Below are 19,172 nucleotides of genomic sequence, written 5' to 3'. Positions count from 1 at the left end.
ATTGCTGCAGTGAGGGCCCATTTGAGATCATGTAATGTAAATTTATAGTTGACCTTGTCATCATGATCATGTGACTTTTTCAGCTTTAATTTTTTTGTTAACAGTAATGATGTGTCGTTTGTTTGTTTTTTGTGGGGCAATGAGGGTTAAGTGACTTGCCCAGGGTCACACAGCTAGTAAGTGTCAAGTATCTGAAGCTGGATTTGAACTCAGGTACTCCTGAGTCCAGGGCCAGTGCTTTATCCACTGTGCCACCTAGGTGACCCATTAATGATGTTTTGTCAATATTCTTTCCTACCTTGTGTCAACTTAAATTCTATGGGTGACCTCAAGGTCCTTTTAAATTAAGTTTTTAAAGTTAAAAACGGCTAAAATTCAACAAACATTTATTAAGTGGCTACTTAAAGGCAAATATAAACACACACAAAAAAACAATGGATGTTTCTTTAAATCTAGTAACATAAGGAATGGAAGAAAGATGGTTAAGGAAGGGAAATGTGAAACAGTGTTCATTGAAAACCATATCAGGGGGCAGCTAGGTGGCACAGTAGATAGAGCACCATCCCTGGAGTCAGGAGTACCTGAGTTCAAATCTGGTCTCAGAACCTTGACAAGTCATTTAACCCCAATTGCCTCACCAAAAAAAAAAAGAAGAAGAAGAAGAAGAAGAAGAAGAAGAAGAAGAAGAAGAAGAAGAAAGAAAGAAAGAAAGAAAGAAAGAAAAGAAAAGAAAACCATATCAGTTTTCTGGTGAGTATTACAATTTTTAACTTACCTACAGCATTGATTCAAACTATATTGTTGTGTTTTGTTTATTTGTTTTGGCGGGACAATGATGGTTAAGTGACTTGCCCAGGTTCACACATCTAGTAAGTGTCAAATGTCTCATGCCAAATTTGAACTCAGGTCCTCCTGAATCCAGGGCCAGTGCTTTATCCACTGTACCACCTAGCTGCCCCCTCAAACTATATTGTGAAAAGAAATATGAGAAACTATCAAAATTCTATAGAATGGATTCAAAAGAAATTATTCCTTTGCTACCTTACAGTTCTAGAGTCCATTTTTTCCACTGATATTTTATGGTCAGAAGATTTTTAAAAAACAAACTCTGAATTTGAATCTAAATTTCACACCCAAGAATCTCAACTGATTTTCATACCAGTGTTACCTTTTTCATGTTAGTCTTTCCAAGCCAACATTTAACAAGTACTGATCATTTTTTTAAAAGTTGTCTTCATTACCTTTGCCTTGCAATTAATAGCCACTTGATAATTGTGGAAGAGAATAGCTTTTGAGATTGTTTATTTTTCCCTCTCTTTCCTTCCTCCCTCCAAGGAAATGAGAAACTGTTCAATTTAAAGGGTTCTAACATCTCATTGTCTCTCTACAAGCCTCAAATCAGAAGAGACACTTTCTCCACTATAAATGAAAACATCAAACAAACATTGATTTTCTTATGGTCACACTGTCACTTTGATTTCATTTGTCACCTGTCAAAGAGCTTAGGTTCTTTGTAGTGCCTCAGTAAAAGGAAAAGAAAATCATAAGTGAAAGGACAGAGAATGAGCCTTTCATTCAATTACTAATTGGAAGAGGCCAGCAGATTCACCTTCAGAGCAGATACTGAAAATTCATCAAAGCTCCATTTGTGGCCCCAAACAGAACTTTTTGACAAGCAGCAACAAGCATTCTTAAGAGCGATGTTTCTGGTCACAGTTTAAAGATGAAAATGTAATGACCACGGACATTTCTAGATGACAACCTTTCTAGCTGGATGGGGGTGGGGCAGGTGGGCATTATTCTACTTCTTCCCAAAACAAATTGATAATGGAATATTTCTGCTCCAATATACCCCATGTTGCCCCAACCTTCCACCCACACCTACCAACCTTCCTCAACCCTTTCCAACAGTCATGGTTGTTTAACTTTAAGAGGAATAGTGATTTGTTTTTCTCCTAGTTGCCAATCTACCAAGTTTTGAAGCTTACAACATCACTTGTTTCCCCTTGGGTCCATAGTAATGTGAATTGTCTTTATCCGAGTGCCTAACAAATCACTGTCACATAGCAGCAGTCGACCTTTCTTTTCAATCTATGCACTTTTCAGGAGTTATAAATCAGTTGACTTTCAAGCTCGATGAGATGGCATATGCCCCAGTTTGAAGAACAGATGGAGGCTTGGGGGAAAATTGTTTCTGCAGGCTTGCTACAAGCAGCACTGCTCCATAAAAGTGAACCATTCACACTAATTTCTCACATAAATTATATGGGCAGCAGGGAGCACCAGCCCATTCAGCAGAAAATCTTTCATCTAGATTTCAGAGGTCATTTGGCAAATTTAAATTAAAGTTATTTCTGATACATGGTTGTATTTTCATTCTATATGCTACGAAGAGATGACAATTTGCATCAAATAAAGGAATGGCTTTAATTGTATATGCAGTCCCCTCCTCCGAAGGAAGAGTAAATTAACTGCCAGAGGATTACTTTTTCCAAGACTTCTAGGATAAGCCTCAGCTATTAATTAATCACAAAGGAATTCGTAATTGAAATATGGCAGCTCTGTACTACAAAAATCAGGTAAACTGTCACTTCCTTTAGAAAAATCTGCCGTACAAATCCTACTAAGGCCTGGCACTCGAGCTCAAGTGCTGGCAGTTATCAAAAGAAAAAGAAATCTGGAACAGTTACAAGACAACATTCTTTATTTTTTTAATGTGAAACAAATTATTCAGCTGTTGAGTAAATTTGCCTATTCAATTTTTAAATCAATATGGTGTTTCATTTCATGGGGCAGAGACTCATATTCATTTTTCTATGAAACATTAGGAAAGGGAAGACAGAGGAGGAATGAATTATAAAACAAAATTTCAAAGCATTACAATCTGGTGACCTATTACTAGGTTTATGGTTCAGGAAATTATCATGGTTGGGACTTTAATTATAAAAAATTAGTGCAGTGAAGATTTTTAATAATTATATTCAATAGCTAGGTTTTATTATGAAATAATCAGTTATGCTAATTAAAATAGTTTACTCTGATAGTTTTATTTCAATTAGTGAATAGGAGTTCTGGCAAGAAATTGGAAAATATTTTTTAAAAGACAAGAATATAGGAGAAAAATGAAAACAGTTTTACATTATTAGGAACTAGAGATTCAACACAGAATATAGCTGTCCATACTACTGTGTGTGGAAATTTTATTGACTGATTTAAGCAGCCAATTCATTTTTTGCAATGCTTTCTTTCCTTCTTTTCTGTTAAAAACATTTTTATTTTGATTAGAAAAAAACATTATTTGTCTTTATTATTTTTAAAGTAAGACTTAGGAAATCAATTGCTCACAAGAACGAATAGTGATCAACAAAGCCCTTAGTTAATTACAAAAGATTACTTTTATCCAGAGTAGTCAGGCTGATGAAGTTCAATCCCTGTGAGGCAGCATCCTGTGGTCAAATGAAGTGCCACTTGCTTCTTCTACAGCTTCATAAATCTTGTTCTAGTTTATTCTTTCCAACCATCATGTCTTTTATCCTAGTTATTATGAATCAGTCTTCTTCTTCTTCTTCTTCTTCTTCTTCTTCTTCTTCTTCTTCTTCTTCTTCTTCTTCCTCTTCTTCTTCCTCTTCTTCTTCCTCTTCTTCCTCTTCTTCTTCCTCTTCTTCTTCCTCTTCTTCTTCTTTAGAAAAATAAGATCAAGGGCAGATAGATGGCTCAGGGGATAAAGCACCAGCCCTGGATTCAGGAGGACCTGAGTTCAAATCTGACCCCAAACACTTGACACTTACTAGCTGTATGACCCTGGGCAAGTCACTTAACCTTCATTGCCCTGTCCCGCCCCCCCCAAAAAAAAATAGAAAAAAAAGGTTATGTGTAATTTTATGAGGTTTATAATACTTGAGATTTTTTTAATGCTTCAATGGAAATAATTTGTACAAAAGAACAAATGATTGGTTTTGGTTATCAAAATGATTTAAAAGTTTTAGAAAAAGTCATGTTAATGCAAATATTTATTCCAACATTAATTTTACAGGAAACTTTTTTTAACTTTTCTTATTTTTAAACATTTTATTACCACTTGTATGATGATAGAAGATAACTTATGTAAGTTAGACCAGAGATCTATTGAATTACTATATCAATCAGACAATTAAATGAAAAGTGTTCTTCAAATTACAAGATATCAAATTTCCCCTTTGGCTTCTAATTTGTATCTATAATACTGAAAATTTTACCTAATATAATAGCAGATATTGATACAGCTTTTAAAGCTTATATCATTTTAAATGTATTATTCCATTAAAATGTTTATTGAATTGAATCCAATTTAATTTGATCATCTTAACAGCCCTCATTATGATATAGGTATAGCAAAAATTATCATTGTGTTTTTAAATTGAGTTAAACAGTTACAGAGAGGTCAAATCACTTACCCAGGAACATGTGTGTGTATACATATGCATGTATATATACATACCCTCACAAATGTTTATATATATAATCTATCTCACAACTTGAAATCTAGAAATTTTTCTACTACATCTTATTGCTTTGCATATAACATATCCATATATACATACATATTCACATTTTATGTTACCTGATTTCTTTTATAGGCACTGCCTTGATTATATTAAAATTTAGATGTTTTTTCAAATAGTACATTTGGGGGGCAGCTAGGTGGCGCAGTAGATAGAGCACTGGGCCTGCAGTCAGGAGTACCTGAGTTCAAATCCAGCCTCAGACACTTAACACTTACTAGCTGTGTGACCCTGTGCAAGTCACTTAACCCCTATTGCCTCACTAAAAACAAAAAAAAACAAAACCAAAAAAAACAACCAAACAAACAAACAAAAAAAACAACCCACAAATAGTACATTTGGAAATTCTGTCCCTCATCTAATCAAAGACTATTCCAGATGATGATTGATGGTGATGATTATGGAGATGATGATGGCATTCCCTCAAAACTCAACCCAGAGTGATGGACCATAGAAATTTCATGTGTCCTCAGAGCATTATGGTAGCTGTGAAGGCTTTGCAGAAACATTGATAAGCTGGCTAATTGGGCTCTACTGATACCACTATTTGAGTTAACAACCTAGTCAGTATTATGTAACTTCTCCAAAGAGTCAAAGAACAGCTGGAAAGGCACAGAGATATAGGCTGGTACTACTGAAAGCCATCATCATACTTAGACTGACATGGAGGATAATGTACAACGTGGTGCTTCATTATGTTCTAGCATCGCAAGAAGGCAAAATAAACTAGAATAAATCAGAAATAGCAATACCTGATAAGATGTCAGCTCACATAGTACTGACTACTAAAGCAGTCAAATTGCAAATGTGTATTAAATGGACTGAAGACATGAATACGTCATTATGTTCTAGCACCATAACATAGTAGAATTGCAAATCGATCCCAGAAGCTATAGGCAAGAGCTTTATACTGTCTTTTTTCAATGTTATCCTCAGCTCCAAGTGACACAGTAACATATTAACAACAGATGCAGGGAAGTCCTAAGGAAGAACTTTATCGTTAAACAAAGATTAAACAAAATAAAAGACGATCTTATCATCAAGGATCTACTAAAATCTAGAGAGGGAAAAGTTGAAGAATGTGGGGTCATGGAAAATCCTTACTGAATGCAAACTTAGTAAATTAAACACACTAATGAAATGGCTAAGGAAAACACCACCAGTGACTCCAGTGATTTTGAAAACTGAGATAGGCCCTTAATTACAAACAGGTTATCCTTAAGGATGTTAAACAGTGAACAGTAATTAAAATTATATAACATATGACTGCAGTCTAGAAAAATGTAGCATTTATAGACTCTCTGGCAAGACATAAACCAGTGGTTAGAAATATTCATCAGTGAAATCTGTGATGTGATATTAACTTAAGATCATATAGCCATAGATTTAAGATCTAGAGAGTACCCCAAAAGTCTTCCAGTCAAACTCTTATTTTATAAATGAGCAAAATGGAGGCCCAGAGAGATTGTCATATTCAAGGTTGCACAGGTAGTATTTGGCAAAGAATACTTGGCCCCTAAATCCAGAGGTCTTTAAACTACACTGCACTTTTTTTGTGTGTTAAAATCTCATGCTCATTATATTATTCACAGATTTCATATTGGTATATAAACATCTGAGGCAATTTGTTGTTCTTGATCACCTTCCTAGTTATCGTTACCTATAAATTAGCAAGCACTACTATGGAATAATCTAATTATCAAAGGGCATTAGAAGTAACCTAGGATAACCTCAACAATACTTCACTGCTTTTCTTATTATTATATCATAACTATCTTTGTGCTTCACAGGATTGGGCTTTACAGACATACTGGCCTTTTTTTTTTCTCTTTCATTTCAATAATGATGGACTTCACATATAAATGATCTCATTTCATCCTCAGAACAAGATAGGTGCCATTATTATTTTAATCTTACATATGAGGAAACTGAGGCTCAGATAATTTATGTGACTTATTCAGGGTCATAGAGTCAATATGAATCAGAGATGGGTTGGCAGCAGAGGTCTTCCTGACTCTTAAAGTCCTCTTGGTTAGTTCAGAAAGCTTCCCGCCAAATACAGTCTTCCCAGAAATCATACAGAGAGACAAATATGTATATGCATGTCAACATACATACATATATATGTTTACATGTATATATGTATTATAAAAAACCCAACATAACATTTCCCTGTCAGTTTTATTTGTCCAATTCTAAGACCCAAGTCAAAACTACTAGGAAAACGACTCTCTTCCTAGAATAACAATATACAGTCGCTTAACTCAGTTCAGAACTGGAGACATGAATGCAGGGTGTCTGCATAGTGGTTGAGTTTTAAGCCAATGGAATGAATTAAATTGATGGATGCAATCAAGGGAGACTGGGAGGAGAGAAGAAAAAGTCACCAAGGACAGGATATTATTGAACACTTATCCTCATTAAGGAGTCAGAGGAGAATAACAGGACAAGGAAACCAAGAAATACTTTCCCATGTTGAAGACATTTTTACAATAAATTAGAAGAATGGACAGGGTCAGAGAGATAACAAAATGTTTTGTGGTAATTAGAATTAAGAAAAGGTGAGGAATAAGTTGATACTTTTTTGCCAAAATTATTGTTGTGATTTACTTGAAGTGTTTTTCCTGATCCAAAGTGACATGTGTGTAAAGTTTTAGTATAATATTATGTAAACACATACTTAAATAGAAGGAAGTTGTTCTATAGTCAGCTTGGTTTATCTTCTCTTCTTTTATATAATTAGCATAATTTGTATTTCATAATCACTGAGAACATACAAGCCTCTAGCTTAAAATTTTTTATATATTTATAAGACATTTATGATGACACATCTATGAGTCTTTATAGTCTGACAAATGTATATATTTGGGTCCTATTTTGCAATTTTATTAAATTGTTAGTTGTCTGCATATTCTATAGTTTGCTTTCTGGTCAATAGATTAATACTATTATATTTGGCTCTCATCCTAAATACAGCAGGTCATTATCAGTAAAAGATCTAAGCTGGATGGAGCTCAACATTTATTTCATCTCAGAATGATTATGTGGCGCTTATATTCATGACCATTTTTATTTAAAAGGAAACAATTATGCTTTTGTGCCTTCTGTTGATATGAGAAACAAACCAAAAGGTTAGTCTCCCCATCTCTAGCTCTGTTTACCCCCAGTTCTATTTTCTTAGCAGTTTTCTACACAATTCTACTATATCACCATCAATTTGTCCCTATTACTTTGTAAATGTTCCCAGGTTGTTGCATGTATGTAATTTGGCATACCTAACTACATTTTAAACTCCTTGAGATAAGGGACCATATATGACAACATATGGTCAATGGTCTAGGCCCAATGAACTAGACTATTTTACCGTGACATATAAAATAATACAATGGCAAGGGGTAAGGAAAATTATAAAAGATATGAAAATATGTAGGATATATACACATAGATTTCTGTAAGATTTCCTACTAGTGACAACAAAAAATTTTGTTAAAAACGTTGCAAACTGCTTTTTAAAAAAAAGTTCATAATTTTCAGCCTATTAGGCTACATTATCTCTAAAAGGGTTATCAATTTAAATTTCTAAATAAATACCATAATAAATACTGAAAAAAAAGCTTGAAAATTTTATCCATAAATCTGAGCATATATAGGAGTAAATAGGCATAATGGAAAAATCTAATGTTGTAGTATCTCATAAGTGTACCAAATATGTTTTTCAGTTTGGTTATAAAGGGAACAAAGATATTTTCATCAATCTAGCTTTCTAATGAACTCTGACATCTTTTTGACAAATTTTATGTTATATTTCAAATTTTTAGTTGCATGTAAGCAATGGCTAAACTCTTCTATATAACAAGCTAATCATGCTACTGCTGGTTTCCCTTTTGCGTTAACTAGAATGATATTTAACAGTGATATTTTTACTTTCAATCACCTGACATGCTATTCATACTAGTGCAACTACTACCTTTTTTTTTTTTTTGGTGGAAAAATATTTTTAGTTGATAACGCCCAAAGCAAAGTAAATACTGTGATAACAAAAATAATAAAATAGGAAGAACGGGTTAAAGATCAGCATTCATTTCTCAAATTAAATTTAAAAACCTTCTCTAGTTAGTTAAGAGATTGGCAAGTTTTTACAAATAACATCAGTGAGCCTTTTAGAGAGAAACACAGTAGCATTAGAATGGAGTCATTAGGCAATACATTTATTTTGAAGCCAATTAACCTTTTGTCAGAGAAATGTCGGTGCTGTAACGGTTTCAGCAGTGGAGGTCAGCCTCCAACAGGGGCACGTATGACAGCGATTATGCTGGCTGACATATGCTACAGACCGAGAGTACAGCCATGGAATAAGAATCTGCCTTCGTTTGTATTCCATTCTGCATTTCCAGGGAGCAGGCAATCTTGACCTATCCATTTAGGTAATTAAAGCTTCCATTTGGAAGTGTCCTGCAGGAAGGTGAAATTTGGGGGAGATAAATGGCTGTTGCTCACTGTATCCAGCCACCACTTCCATCATTTGATGGACTGCCTGAAACAGGCTGGGCTGCCAGGTTCTCATAAAAATAGAGATGAATTGGGCAGCAGACAATTCTCTAAGGCAAAGCAACTCTGTCATCTTCTTTTTTGCAACCTATAATTTAATTGTTAGCCAAGGTGGACGGCTGACTCAGGGGCCTTTTTCTAAGAGCTTTCCTACTATCTTCTATTTGCTGAGAAATTACTCTAGTTTATTTACTTATCCGCCAACTTTGTTTGGCAAAGGGAGGTGTCACTTCAGTGAGCACAGCTGGCTGTCACAGCTGTGCCCTGACTTACCTTCCAGGCTATTTTGTTTCCTTTGGAGTCATGCTCAAGGGCAATTGGAAAGTCTCCTCGCTCATAAAACTTTCGAAATGCTGTGGGTTTTGTTGGTCGTTCTTTAAATGCTCCTGCAGTTGGAGGGCCTCTCACCTATGAAAAATACATACACACAAAATATTATAATCTGATTTTGAAACATACCCTAAATGTCAAAATAATTTAATCTTTTAGCTGTTGTTGTTTAGTCGATTCAGAGTGCTACATGTCTTTCCAGGCCTTTCTGAAGTTATCCTGCTTGTAGCATTGCTTATAGCACAATAATATTCTATCACCATCATAAATCACAGCTTGTTTAGCCATTCCTCAATTGGTGGGCATTCCTTTGATTTCAAATTCTTACCCACCACAGAAAGAGCTGCTAGGAATATTTTTGTACAAATAGGTCTTTTCCACCTCCAAAGAAAGAACTGATATCGATTGAACAGACTGAAGAGTGCTATTTAAAAAAAAAAAAAGAGTGCTACATGGATCAAGTAAACTACTAAGCACTTATGCAAGTATGAATCTGCAGGATTTGAATTTTTCATACTTTTAATATCTAGTATGGAGCTTATGGCAAAAGAGGGAGAATTATTTTTCATATGAATATTTACATAGTGTTATAGCATTCTTTTAATATTTAAAAAACTATGTCAAATGACATTTTCTTAATTATTCCACTTATATAGACTACTATATGTACAGATAAGTGGTAACAGGGAAAGTAATATATTTTAGTGAGGGATTTGTTTCAAGAAAGGTATCATGGGGGCGGCTAAGTGGCGCAGTGGATAAAGCACCAGCCCTGGATTCAGGAGTTCCTGAGTTCAAATCTGGCCTCAGACACTTGACACTTACTAGCTGTGTGACCCTGGGCAAGTCACTTAACCCCCATTGCCCCACAAAAAAAAAAAAAAGAAAAAAAAGAAAGGTATCATGGATCAGCAGGTTAAGATATTTTATTTGTAAAGGCACATAAACTTCATCATGATTCCAGGACAAATATTCTTTATGAAACATTGGACAAACTGTTGAAATATATGTTATTCTTACTTCTTTTTACATAAAAGCCGGGACAATGTGATCATTTTCTTTTCAGAATATTGGAATTAAATAAAAGTTATACAAATTTAATATAAATGTTAACTAATGATTAGTTTGCAAAAACTATGTATAGGAAGCATATACCTAGCATCATAGGAAGAATGAGAAAATAGCATGAAACAAATTTTACATCAATTATCAATAAAGTTCATATATTTTATCTAAAAGGAGAATGTTTTATAATGATAATATTCACGTCAGGGGTAAAACTTAAATTGGTGTTGGTCATCACCCAACTAATGCATTAGGCTCTAAAATTTCAAGGGATGAGTGAAATATTTAGGACATAGTAAAATACATTCATTGTTCTATGTACAAAGAACTAAACCATCAAATAGTCATGACACCCACCTTTCACAAAGGTTAAATATTTTTATCTCTCCCAGAATGCTATGAATGATAAATAATATTCTCTTACTGATTTAATTTGACTGATTCATTTAGTAACTTTAATTAATATTGTTTTTAAATTTCAGTTTTCTCCTTTATTGCAGTATTTCTATAACCTACTTCAATATAGTTATAAGAACCTCTCCACTAAAGTTCTACTTTGATGATTCATTGTGGCATGGAGAAGACCTAGGGTTCTCTATGCTAGGAAAACAAGCTCTGGCAAACCCTACCCACTAAGTTGGAAAGATTTCTAAAATGTGTTGCAAAAGACTATATGTTTGACAATCAAAAACCAGATTAGCTTCTCAATCAATGCATACTTATTAGGCATTATGCTAGGTATAAGAGATGTGAAGACAAAAAGAGATAGTTTTTCTCCTCAAAGAATTTACATTCCAATGACAGGAGAGACAATGAGTGCTTAATATATACACATACACACAAGTATGTGTGTGTGTGTGTGTGTGTGTGTATATATATGTATGTATGTATATGCACATACACACAAGTATGTGTGTGTATATATGTATGTATGTATGTATATATGTACATATATTCTTCATATATATCTTCACATATATGTGTGTATATATTATTAAATTAATACAATAATAATTAAATATAAAATAGTTTAAATCATTTGGAAGGGAGGACCCTAATAGCTGGGGGTTGCAGGAATTGAGGGGATGAGAAAAGGCTTCATGTAGAAAAGTTGGTGCTTGAGCTGAATCTTTTTTTTTTTTTTACTTTTTTATTTTTGGTGGGGCAATGAGGGTTAAGTGACTTGCTCAGGGTCACACAGCTAGTAACTGTCAAGTGTCTGAGGCTGGATTTGAACTCAGGTTCTCCGGAATCCAGGGCTGGTGTTTTATCCATTGCACTACCTAGCTGCCCCCTTGAGCTGAGTCTTGAAGAAAATAAGGGATTCTAAGAAGCAAAGGTGAGAAACCAGAAGGTGGCCAGTCTAGCAGTCCTTCATTATGTGGAAGGGAGTAATTTTGTAAAAAAGTTAAAAAAGAAAGTTTCCATCTACTACATAATTTTTCTTCTTCCTTTCATTACCACCTCATGAGATGGTTTTTATGATTTTGTTGTTGCATTTCCTACCCCCTTCCCTCCTGCACTCTCAGGGAGAGAAAAATATGTAATTTTCTCAATAGCCTACAGCTTGATGGAACATTTTAAAATAAGCACACTATTAGACTATTTTTAAGGGGAGAGTAGAAATAGGGTGAATATTGTTGTTTGGAAACTACTATAAATTTGTATATTGTGCCTTAAATGTTCTCCCCCAATAAATTACAAATAATCTAAAAAGATAAGGAAATATAAATTATATTACAATTCTGAGAGAAATACAGTGAAGATTTGTTCAAACAGTGGGACCAATCCTTAAATCAGTTAGGAAGAATGGATGCTGCAGTGAAAGGCTTCTAATAAAAATCAAATTTACTTGAAAACCAAAATACTAGATGCAGGCTGAAATGATTATAAATGACAAAATACTTTATATGTCCACATTTACTGAATAAATAGCAATAAATTTAGGATCTGAATTATGGTCTGTCACATAGTCACAATAATAATAATAATCAGTAGGGGGAAAGTTAAACTTCTCTAAAATAAATTTTTAAATATTTTTAAATTTTTCTTAGCAGGATTTTCATCTAGGATTAGTGAAGCTGATAAAGACTAGTTTATTTTGAGTAGGAAATCCACATTATCTTCAATTTTTAAAGCTAAATCATTTAATTTGAAGAAGTAAAATAGACGTTAATGTTATATTTTCAGCTGTGCAAACCTTAAGTCTGAGCTATTAAACCACTGCTGTTAAACAGCCAATGGCACAAGTTTTAATAAGTAACAATAGCAGTTAACTGTTGGGTCTAGAATTGGCAAAAACAAACAAACATACAAACATTTGGCATCATTATAGCTCTCTAAGTAGCACCATGAGGAATTCTAGTCTTTTCGTTTTTATGTGACAATCTGGGATCTGAAATGCCAAAGAAGAAACAATCACTTAACAATATCAAATTATTTGTACAATACTTAGTTTACAAACTAACAAGAAATCTATAACAACTGAATTTGATAATGGATGGTGACATGCCTGTATTTAAATTAACTATAAGCTGATGGGTCATTGAATCATCAGACACTGACATCTCCTGAAATTTAAAAATATATCTTATTTAGGTGTTTCAGGTATTATATGATTGGATAAAGTGGTAATTATGTAAAAGAATATGTGATATCCTCTGATAGGGAGCAAAACAATTTTATCCATATATAGCATCACTAAGTAGACTTATTATATACACACATACATATATACACACTAAGGTGTATAGTCTATATACGTATAATTCTGTCATCTCATCAAAGTGGGTACTCCTGGGGTAGCTAGATGGCACAGTGGACAAAACACCTGCCCTGGATTCAGGAGGACCTGGGTTCAAATCTGGCCTCAGAAACTTGACATTTACTAGCTGTGTGACCCTGGGCAAGTCACTTAACCCTCATTGCCCTGCAAAAAACAAAAACAAAACAAAACAAAAAAGTGGGTGATCCCTTACCCAGTACAGATTGAAGCCCTGCTACATCTGCTTATCTCATGGGATTCTTTATAAGTCCTTTAAAAAGGACTGACATAGTGCATTAGAAAACTTTATCTTATCCTTTTAGTGGTGAAATTCCCTGTTTTATTAGATAATGGTTTTTCAATTTAATATTTTGAAGAAACTGTTTAAAATTAAATTTGTTAACCTCCTAATCTTATCAGCTTCTTAGTTAGAGCTGAAAGTTAGAATCATTTTGGGCTGTCTGCTTTATAAATATAACCTGCCTTTGCAATGTTAAAAAATGAATGCTTCATATTAAGTTTTTATTCATGCATCAGCATTTGCTTGATGATGCCAGTTCTGCCATTTGATTCCCATTTGTCAGTTTGTATTTCATAGCTATATAATGGATAAATGTCCCTCTGAGTTCCAAGTCAACTCTTTTGATAAATTTCATTTTCAGTGAAATTATACTAAAAATCCATGTTCAATTCAAATGAATACAAAAAATGAATAGAATTTGTATAAATCATTTATGAACACTGTATTTAATATTTCAATTCTTTAGAGTGGCTGGAGAAAACATTAAGAAAATCTTCCTACTTCAATTTAATCAAACCATTTCAACAAAAATTATTACAAATCTAATAGAAATAGAGCACCATGCTAGTTAGTTTGATATTACCATTAACGATTTTACTTTATTATTATCTAGGAAGAATGAAGTTAGAATAAGAGCAAAGTCTTGGGTTAAAAAGTGTTTTTTCCTGAAAGCCAGCTTTTATAAATCCAATAGTTTTCATATATGACCAATGAAAAAGTAAAATATAGAGTTGTAGCTCTCCCTTTTCCTACCACTTCTATTCAGTTTATTATAAAATGTAAGTTCATACATCTGCAGTATTTATTTAGAATAAAAATGATGTACTAATTAAACACATTTAAAAAATATATTTATTTCCAATGACAGGTTGTAGTAAAAACTATAATTACCAATTATTGAATAAGCTTTGATGTTTTAAAAGGTAAATTTTGTATTATTTTTTTCATATGCACCTCATGCATTCTTGTACACACTTAGAAAATATTTCTTTACCTTTTCTGTCATAATCTATTCCAGAGGCAGCTAGGTAGTGCAGTGGATAGAGCACTGACCCTAGAGTCAGGAGGACCTGAGTTCAAATCTAACCTCAGACACTTAATCCTTACTAGCTATGTGACCCTGGGCAAGTCACTTAACCCCAATTTCCTCACCAAAAACCCAAACCAAAACAACCAAAAACATAATCAATCTATTCCAGTTTTTATTTTGAAAACCGCTTAAAATAATTTAAAATAAGGAGTGCTGATTTAAGCCTCAATAAATATTTTCCATTGTATCTAAGACAGAGCAATCTAAAGCATTCTTCTTAGCATGTTTTCTTTCTGTTATACATATATTTGCCCAAATGCCACTGGAATAAAACAGTACTACCAAAAGCTAGGGCCTGTAAAATGGCTTAAACACATAAGTAATAGAATTTTAGTGTAAGGATGAAGTGAATGGATAGATATATGTTGAAACACACCATTAATACCCGTTAATACTAGAAGATACCAAATTATAAGTTAAATCAAGGGTTGAACAAAGTCATTGGGTGAATTAGAAAATAAAAAATTTCTAATTCATATTAACATCTTTTAGAATGTTGGTCTATCATAATTTAGGGTATGAAGAACATAACTGTATCATGAAACTCTAAGAAGCTTAAATATATGGAAATGGATTTTAAAACAGTCCAAGGTTATTGGGTATGGAAATTTTTTATGAGATAGGAACCTATATTTCCAACATAGCACTTAGGTCAACATCCTATCCTCACGCCCCATGCCCCAATCTCTGCCTCATTGACGTGATATCCCCATAAAATAAACTACCCAAAGTCCTCTGTACACATCCATTTCAAATGCTTTAGCCATATATTACCTTTATTGATTAGCCAGAGGACACAATTAGTTCAAAGCAAAAGCAATTAATGAAATAGCATAGTAAGAAGAGCAATATTCTCTCCATAAATCTGGGTCACAGTTTCTCAACTATATACTTCAGTAGGAAAAGTGGATACATCTAGGGCATGTGCATAATGGGACACATGTACTGAACACATTAGGTCAGGATGCACACATAGAGGGGAATGCATAAAGGGCACCAGTGTTATCAAGGTATATATATATGGAAGGGACAAATATAGGCAACATGTGGACAAGTGGAACTAATATTGGGAGAAATAATATTTAGCAAGACTCGGATAAGAAAAGATGTCAGTTCAAAAGGTAGAAGAAAAAATGATAGAATTTAACAAAATGGAGAGATCTGTAGAAAATATAAATAAGAATACAGAAATAATGACAAATAATTCTGCTGGAAAACAAAATAGCAAAAGTGGTAGAACTTGAAGTCAAAACTGGTTCAAAGGTCCACTCAACTGGACAAGTTCCTGATTTTTGTTTAAGTTTTCTATAAATCTTTACTTATTCTCTCTCTCTGAATACACACACACACACACACACATATGAAAGAGAATCAACAACAAATTTTGGAGATATAATAAAAACTCACACAAAATCCCCAGAATATGTGTATACAAAATCAGTGCAAGGAATAAAAAGGTCATTTAAAACAATGATGCAATATATGCAATGCCTCAGAATTAATCTATTAGTTTATATGTGTGTGTATATACATATATATACATTTATACATTTTAAAATTATTTTATTCTGAATATAATTAATATATGTGTATATTATATAAAGAATAAAATAACTTTTAAAAGAGTAGAATCTGTTCATGGCTGAGTAGAGCTAATGTCGCAAAGATGAAAATACTACCTAAATCAATGTTATATCAATATCTTTTTTTACTTGGCTCATATTTTGTATTATATTGGTATGAGTTATTCTAAAATAATACATAAACTACTTAAGAGCAGGAAACTTTTCTTTGTTTTCTTTATATCAGTATTGTGCTATAGTTGGTTGTAAATAACAGGCATTTAATACATAATTAATGATTGATATAATTCAATAAAATAACATTGAATTTTATCTTATTTTTAAAATGTTATGAAAATATGAAGGAAAGTTATTTTTCAAAAAGAAATAGGAAGGAAACTTTTGCTGATAGATATCAAATTGTAGTATAAAATAATAATTATTCAAAATCTCTGGTACTTATGATAAAAAGACAGACAGAAAATAATTAAGAGAACAGACTACCCTATTAAATATCCTCCCCTGATTAACATGTATATTTATTTCTGCCTTTGCCTGTTCATTTCTACACCTGTCAGTCTTTTTGCTGATTGTAATAAGATGCTTCAAGAAGAATTATTTTCATAGCAAAAGATTAAGATAGACTCTTGGAAAAACTGTTTAAGTAAATAATTGGTGGTGAGTTGAGTAGTCATGAGCTTATCCTGGGAGGGGCATCTTGTTCCATGGTATTAAAATTAGGCAGGGCAGTCGATGCAAAGTGGCCTAATATATGTACATAGTACTATTGGGAACAAAGAAATGAAAAGCAAATAGATCATTCACATGCATAAAATGCTCTAAATTAAAGGCAGAGTGTGATAAGTGTCATGAAAGACAAGGAACATGTTCTATGAGTTCAGATGAGAGATTCCTTCTACTTAGGCAAATTCCTCATTTTACATAAAAGTATTTAATTAGTCTTTGCAAAGTACTACCAGTTTTCAGAAGCTCCAGACTGACATATCCTGTAAGATATACCATAACTTTTCAGTCTTGAAATTTGTGAAAAATTATATCAAATTTAGTTTGCCTGTACATCTCCAGGAGTTCCATGTTAAAAATGATCTCTGTTCCTACTGTGTTCATCGATCCCTAAATTCATTCCCATCTCTAGCAAATAAGTATAGGAGAGAAAGACCTCAAAGTTGTACCACCCTCACAAGCATTCCACAGCATGCCACAGCTCCCAAATCAAATATTTAGGAAACATGGGGAAGAAAGCACATGAAATGAATTCACTAAGAACAACATCAAATTAAAAAGTCTTTGGGTTTTATAACCAATTTGGTTAAAGGTATTTTAAAGACTCAATGATACAAATCCTCAGAGAAAGAATTTAACCCGGGATTTCTGGAAATAATTTAAATTTCATAATACCCAAGTGTATGTTATTTCTGGCATATTAATTTACAATTAATTATAATTAGGAAGGAAAGCCAGTTTTTTCTTGCTACTTTACAACTCTAAAACAGGTATCCAAATTCTTTTATTTGCAAATAATAGATTGAAAGGTTACTGTGTTGCTTGAAGACTGTTGTTGGATAAGAAAAAATATAAACTAAGATCATGTGATCTTTGAGTTGAAGGGAACCTTAGTAATTTTGTTCTAAGATCAAACATGAACTACCAGGGAACTAGCCTGAGTCAGACCAAATCCAAGCTATCTCCCCTCTCTTGACTGTATAATGTTCTTCTGAGCTTTAAAAGTTCAGGAGACTGGACTTTCCATAAGCAGCAGCATCCCTGAATCAACGATGGCTCATTTAGAAGAACTAACCACACCAAAGAGTAAACTCATAAGAAGACCACAAAGAAAGAAAAGGACTTCCAGAAATCAAGTCTGTGAGATGGCTCTTTGCAACAATATTCTCTAAGCACAAGCCCACTCAGGAAAAAAGTGTGCCCAGAATTTATATTTGGTTTTGTTTTTCTGTAAGAAATGTCCTTGCTATTCCTGCTTGCTAAATCCCTCTTTCTAAAAGTCAATTGACTCTGGCCGACTAATTAATAATATGGGGTGGGCACAATGGATGGGACCCATAAACTATAATATCAGAAACCATATGCAACCCATTAGTGGTACTGCTGACACCCCAAGGGAAGAAGTAGTAAGCAACTCTCTGTGGATCCAAACCACCTTGGGAGCTGGGATTGAGATGTGTACTCCCAGAGTGGTTACAACACAGGAATTTCTGCAACATTATCTATAAAAAAGCTATTTGCCCATTGCTTGAGCACCTCTAAGGACGGAGAAATTGCTATTACCAAGACCCATTTTATTTTTAGACAGTTCTAATTGTTATGATGCTATTATTTTGAGCTGAAATCTGCCCGATGGGATCACAAACCAGTTTAATTATCTAAGTTTATAACTTGGGAAAATAAGTTTGGCAGTGAGGAATGTAAAGTAAATAGTGAAATTAGTAACATAAGCTATTTATAATTATTTTCATTCATCTATTCACATTCCTTTTTCATTTATTCAACATTTATTAAGTATTAAATGGGGAATCTGAGGCTCAGAAAAACTAAAACAAAGATGTCCTAGATCACAAAGTTAATCAATAGAATAAAAATTAAGAAAATATTAATGCTTTGTATCCAAATAAAATCTGATCTGATAGAAATATGCATTCTGAAATATTCATTAAATTCAGGTTATGATATTTTGTCACTGAATAAGTCAAAGGATCATAATTTAAGCTAATTTTGAAATTTACCATATTGTCACTACAGTCTAAAATTGGGCAGTTTACTCTGTGAATGTCATGATAGGGATACACATTTCCCTTTGATTGTTTTATTTTAAGATAAGGGGTATGGTAGCATTAGCATATTTCCTATTGTACTTGACTCCATAACAGAAAAATAAAAAGGTTGTTTTAGCCTTCTCCAACTAAATAAAATGTAATAATGAAAAGAAGAAAAG

At 33.3% G+C, this 19,172-nt stretch overlaps 1 protein-coding gene across 1 annotated transcript in view; it reads right to left on the bottom strand.

The window, feature by feature from the left end:
* The window catches only part of PACRG (parkin coregulated), a 652,064-nt gene that overhangs the window by 527,437 nt on the left and 105,455 nt on the right, over window positions 1–19,172 (bottom strand). The window contains exon 2 of the mRNA XM_044002646.1: window positions 9,363–9,497. Coding sequence (XP_043858581.1) covers window positions 9,363–9,497 — 135 coding nt within the window. The remainder of the gene's footprint in view (window positions 1–9,362; window positions 9,498–19,172) is intronic.

The sequence above is a fragment of the Dromiciops gliroides genome, chromosome 4, assembly GCF_019393635.1.
Source record: "Dromiciops gliroides isolate mDroGli1 chromosome 4, mDroGli1.pri, whole genome shotgun sequence".
In the NCBI taxonomy this organism is placed as follows: domain Eukaryota; kingdom Metazoa; phylum Chordata; class Mammalia; order Microbiotheria; family Microbiotheriidae; genus Dromiciops; species Dromiciops gliroides.
Note: the sequence above shows the minus strand (reverse complement) of the source record. Positions and strands in the feature narration are given on the sequence as shown.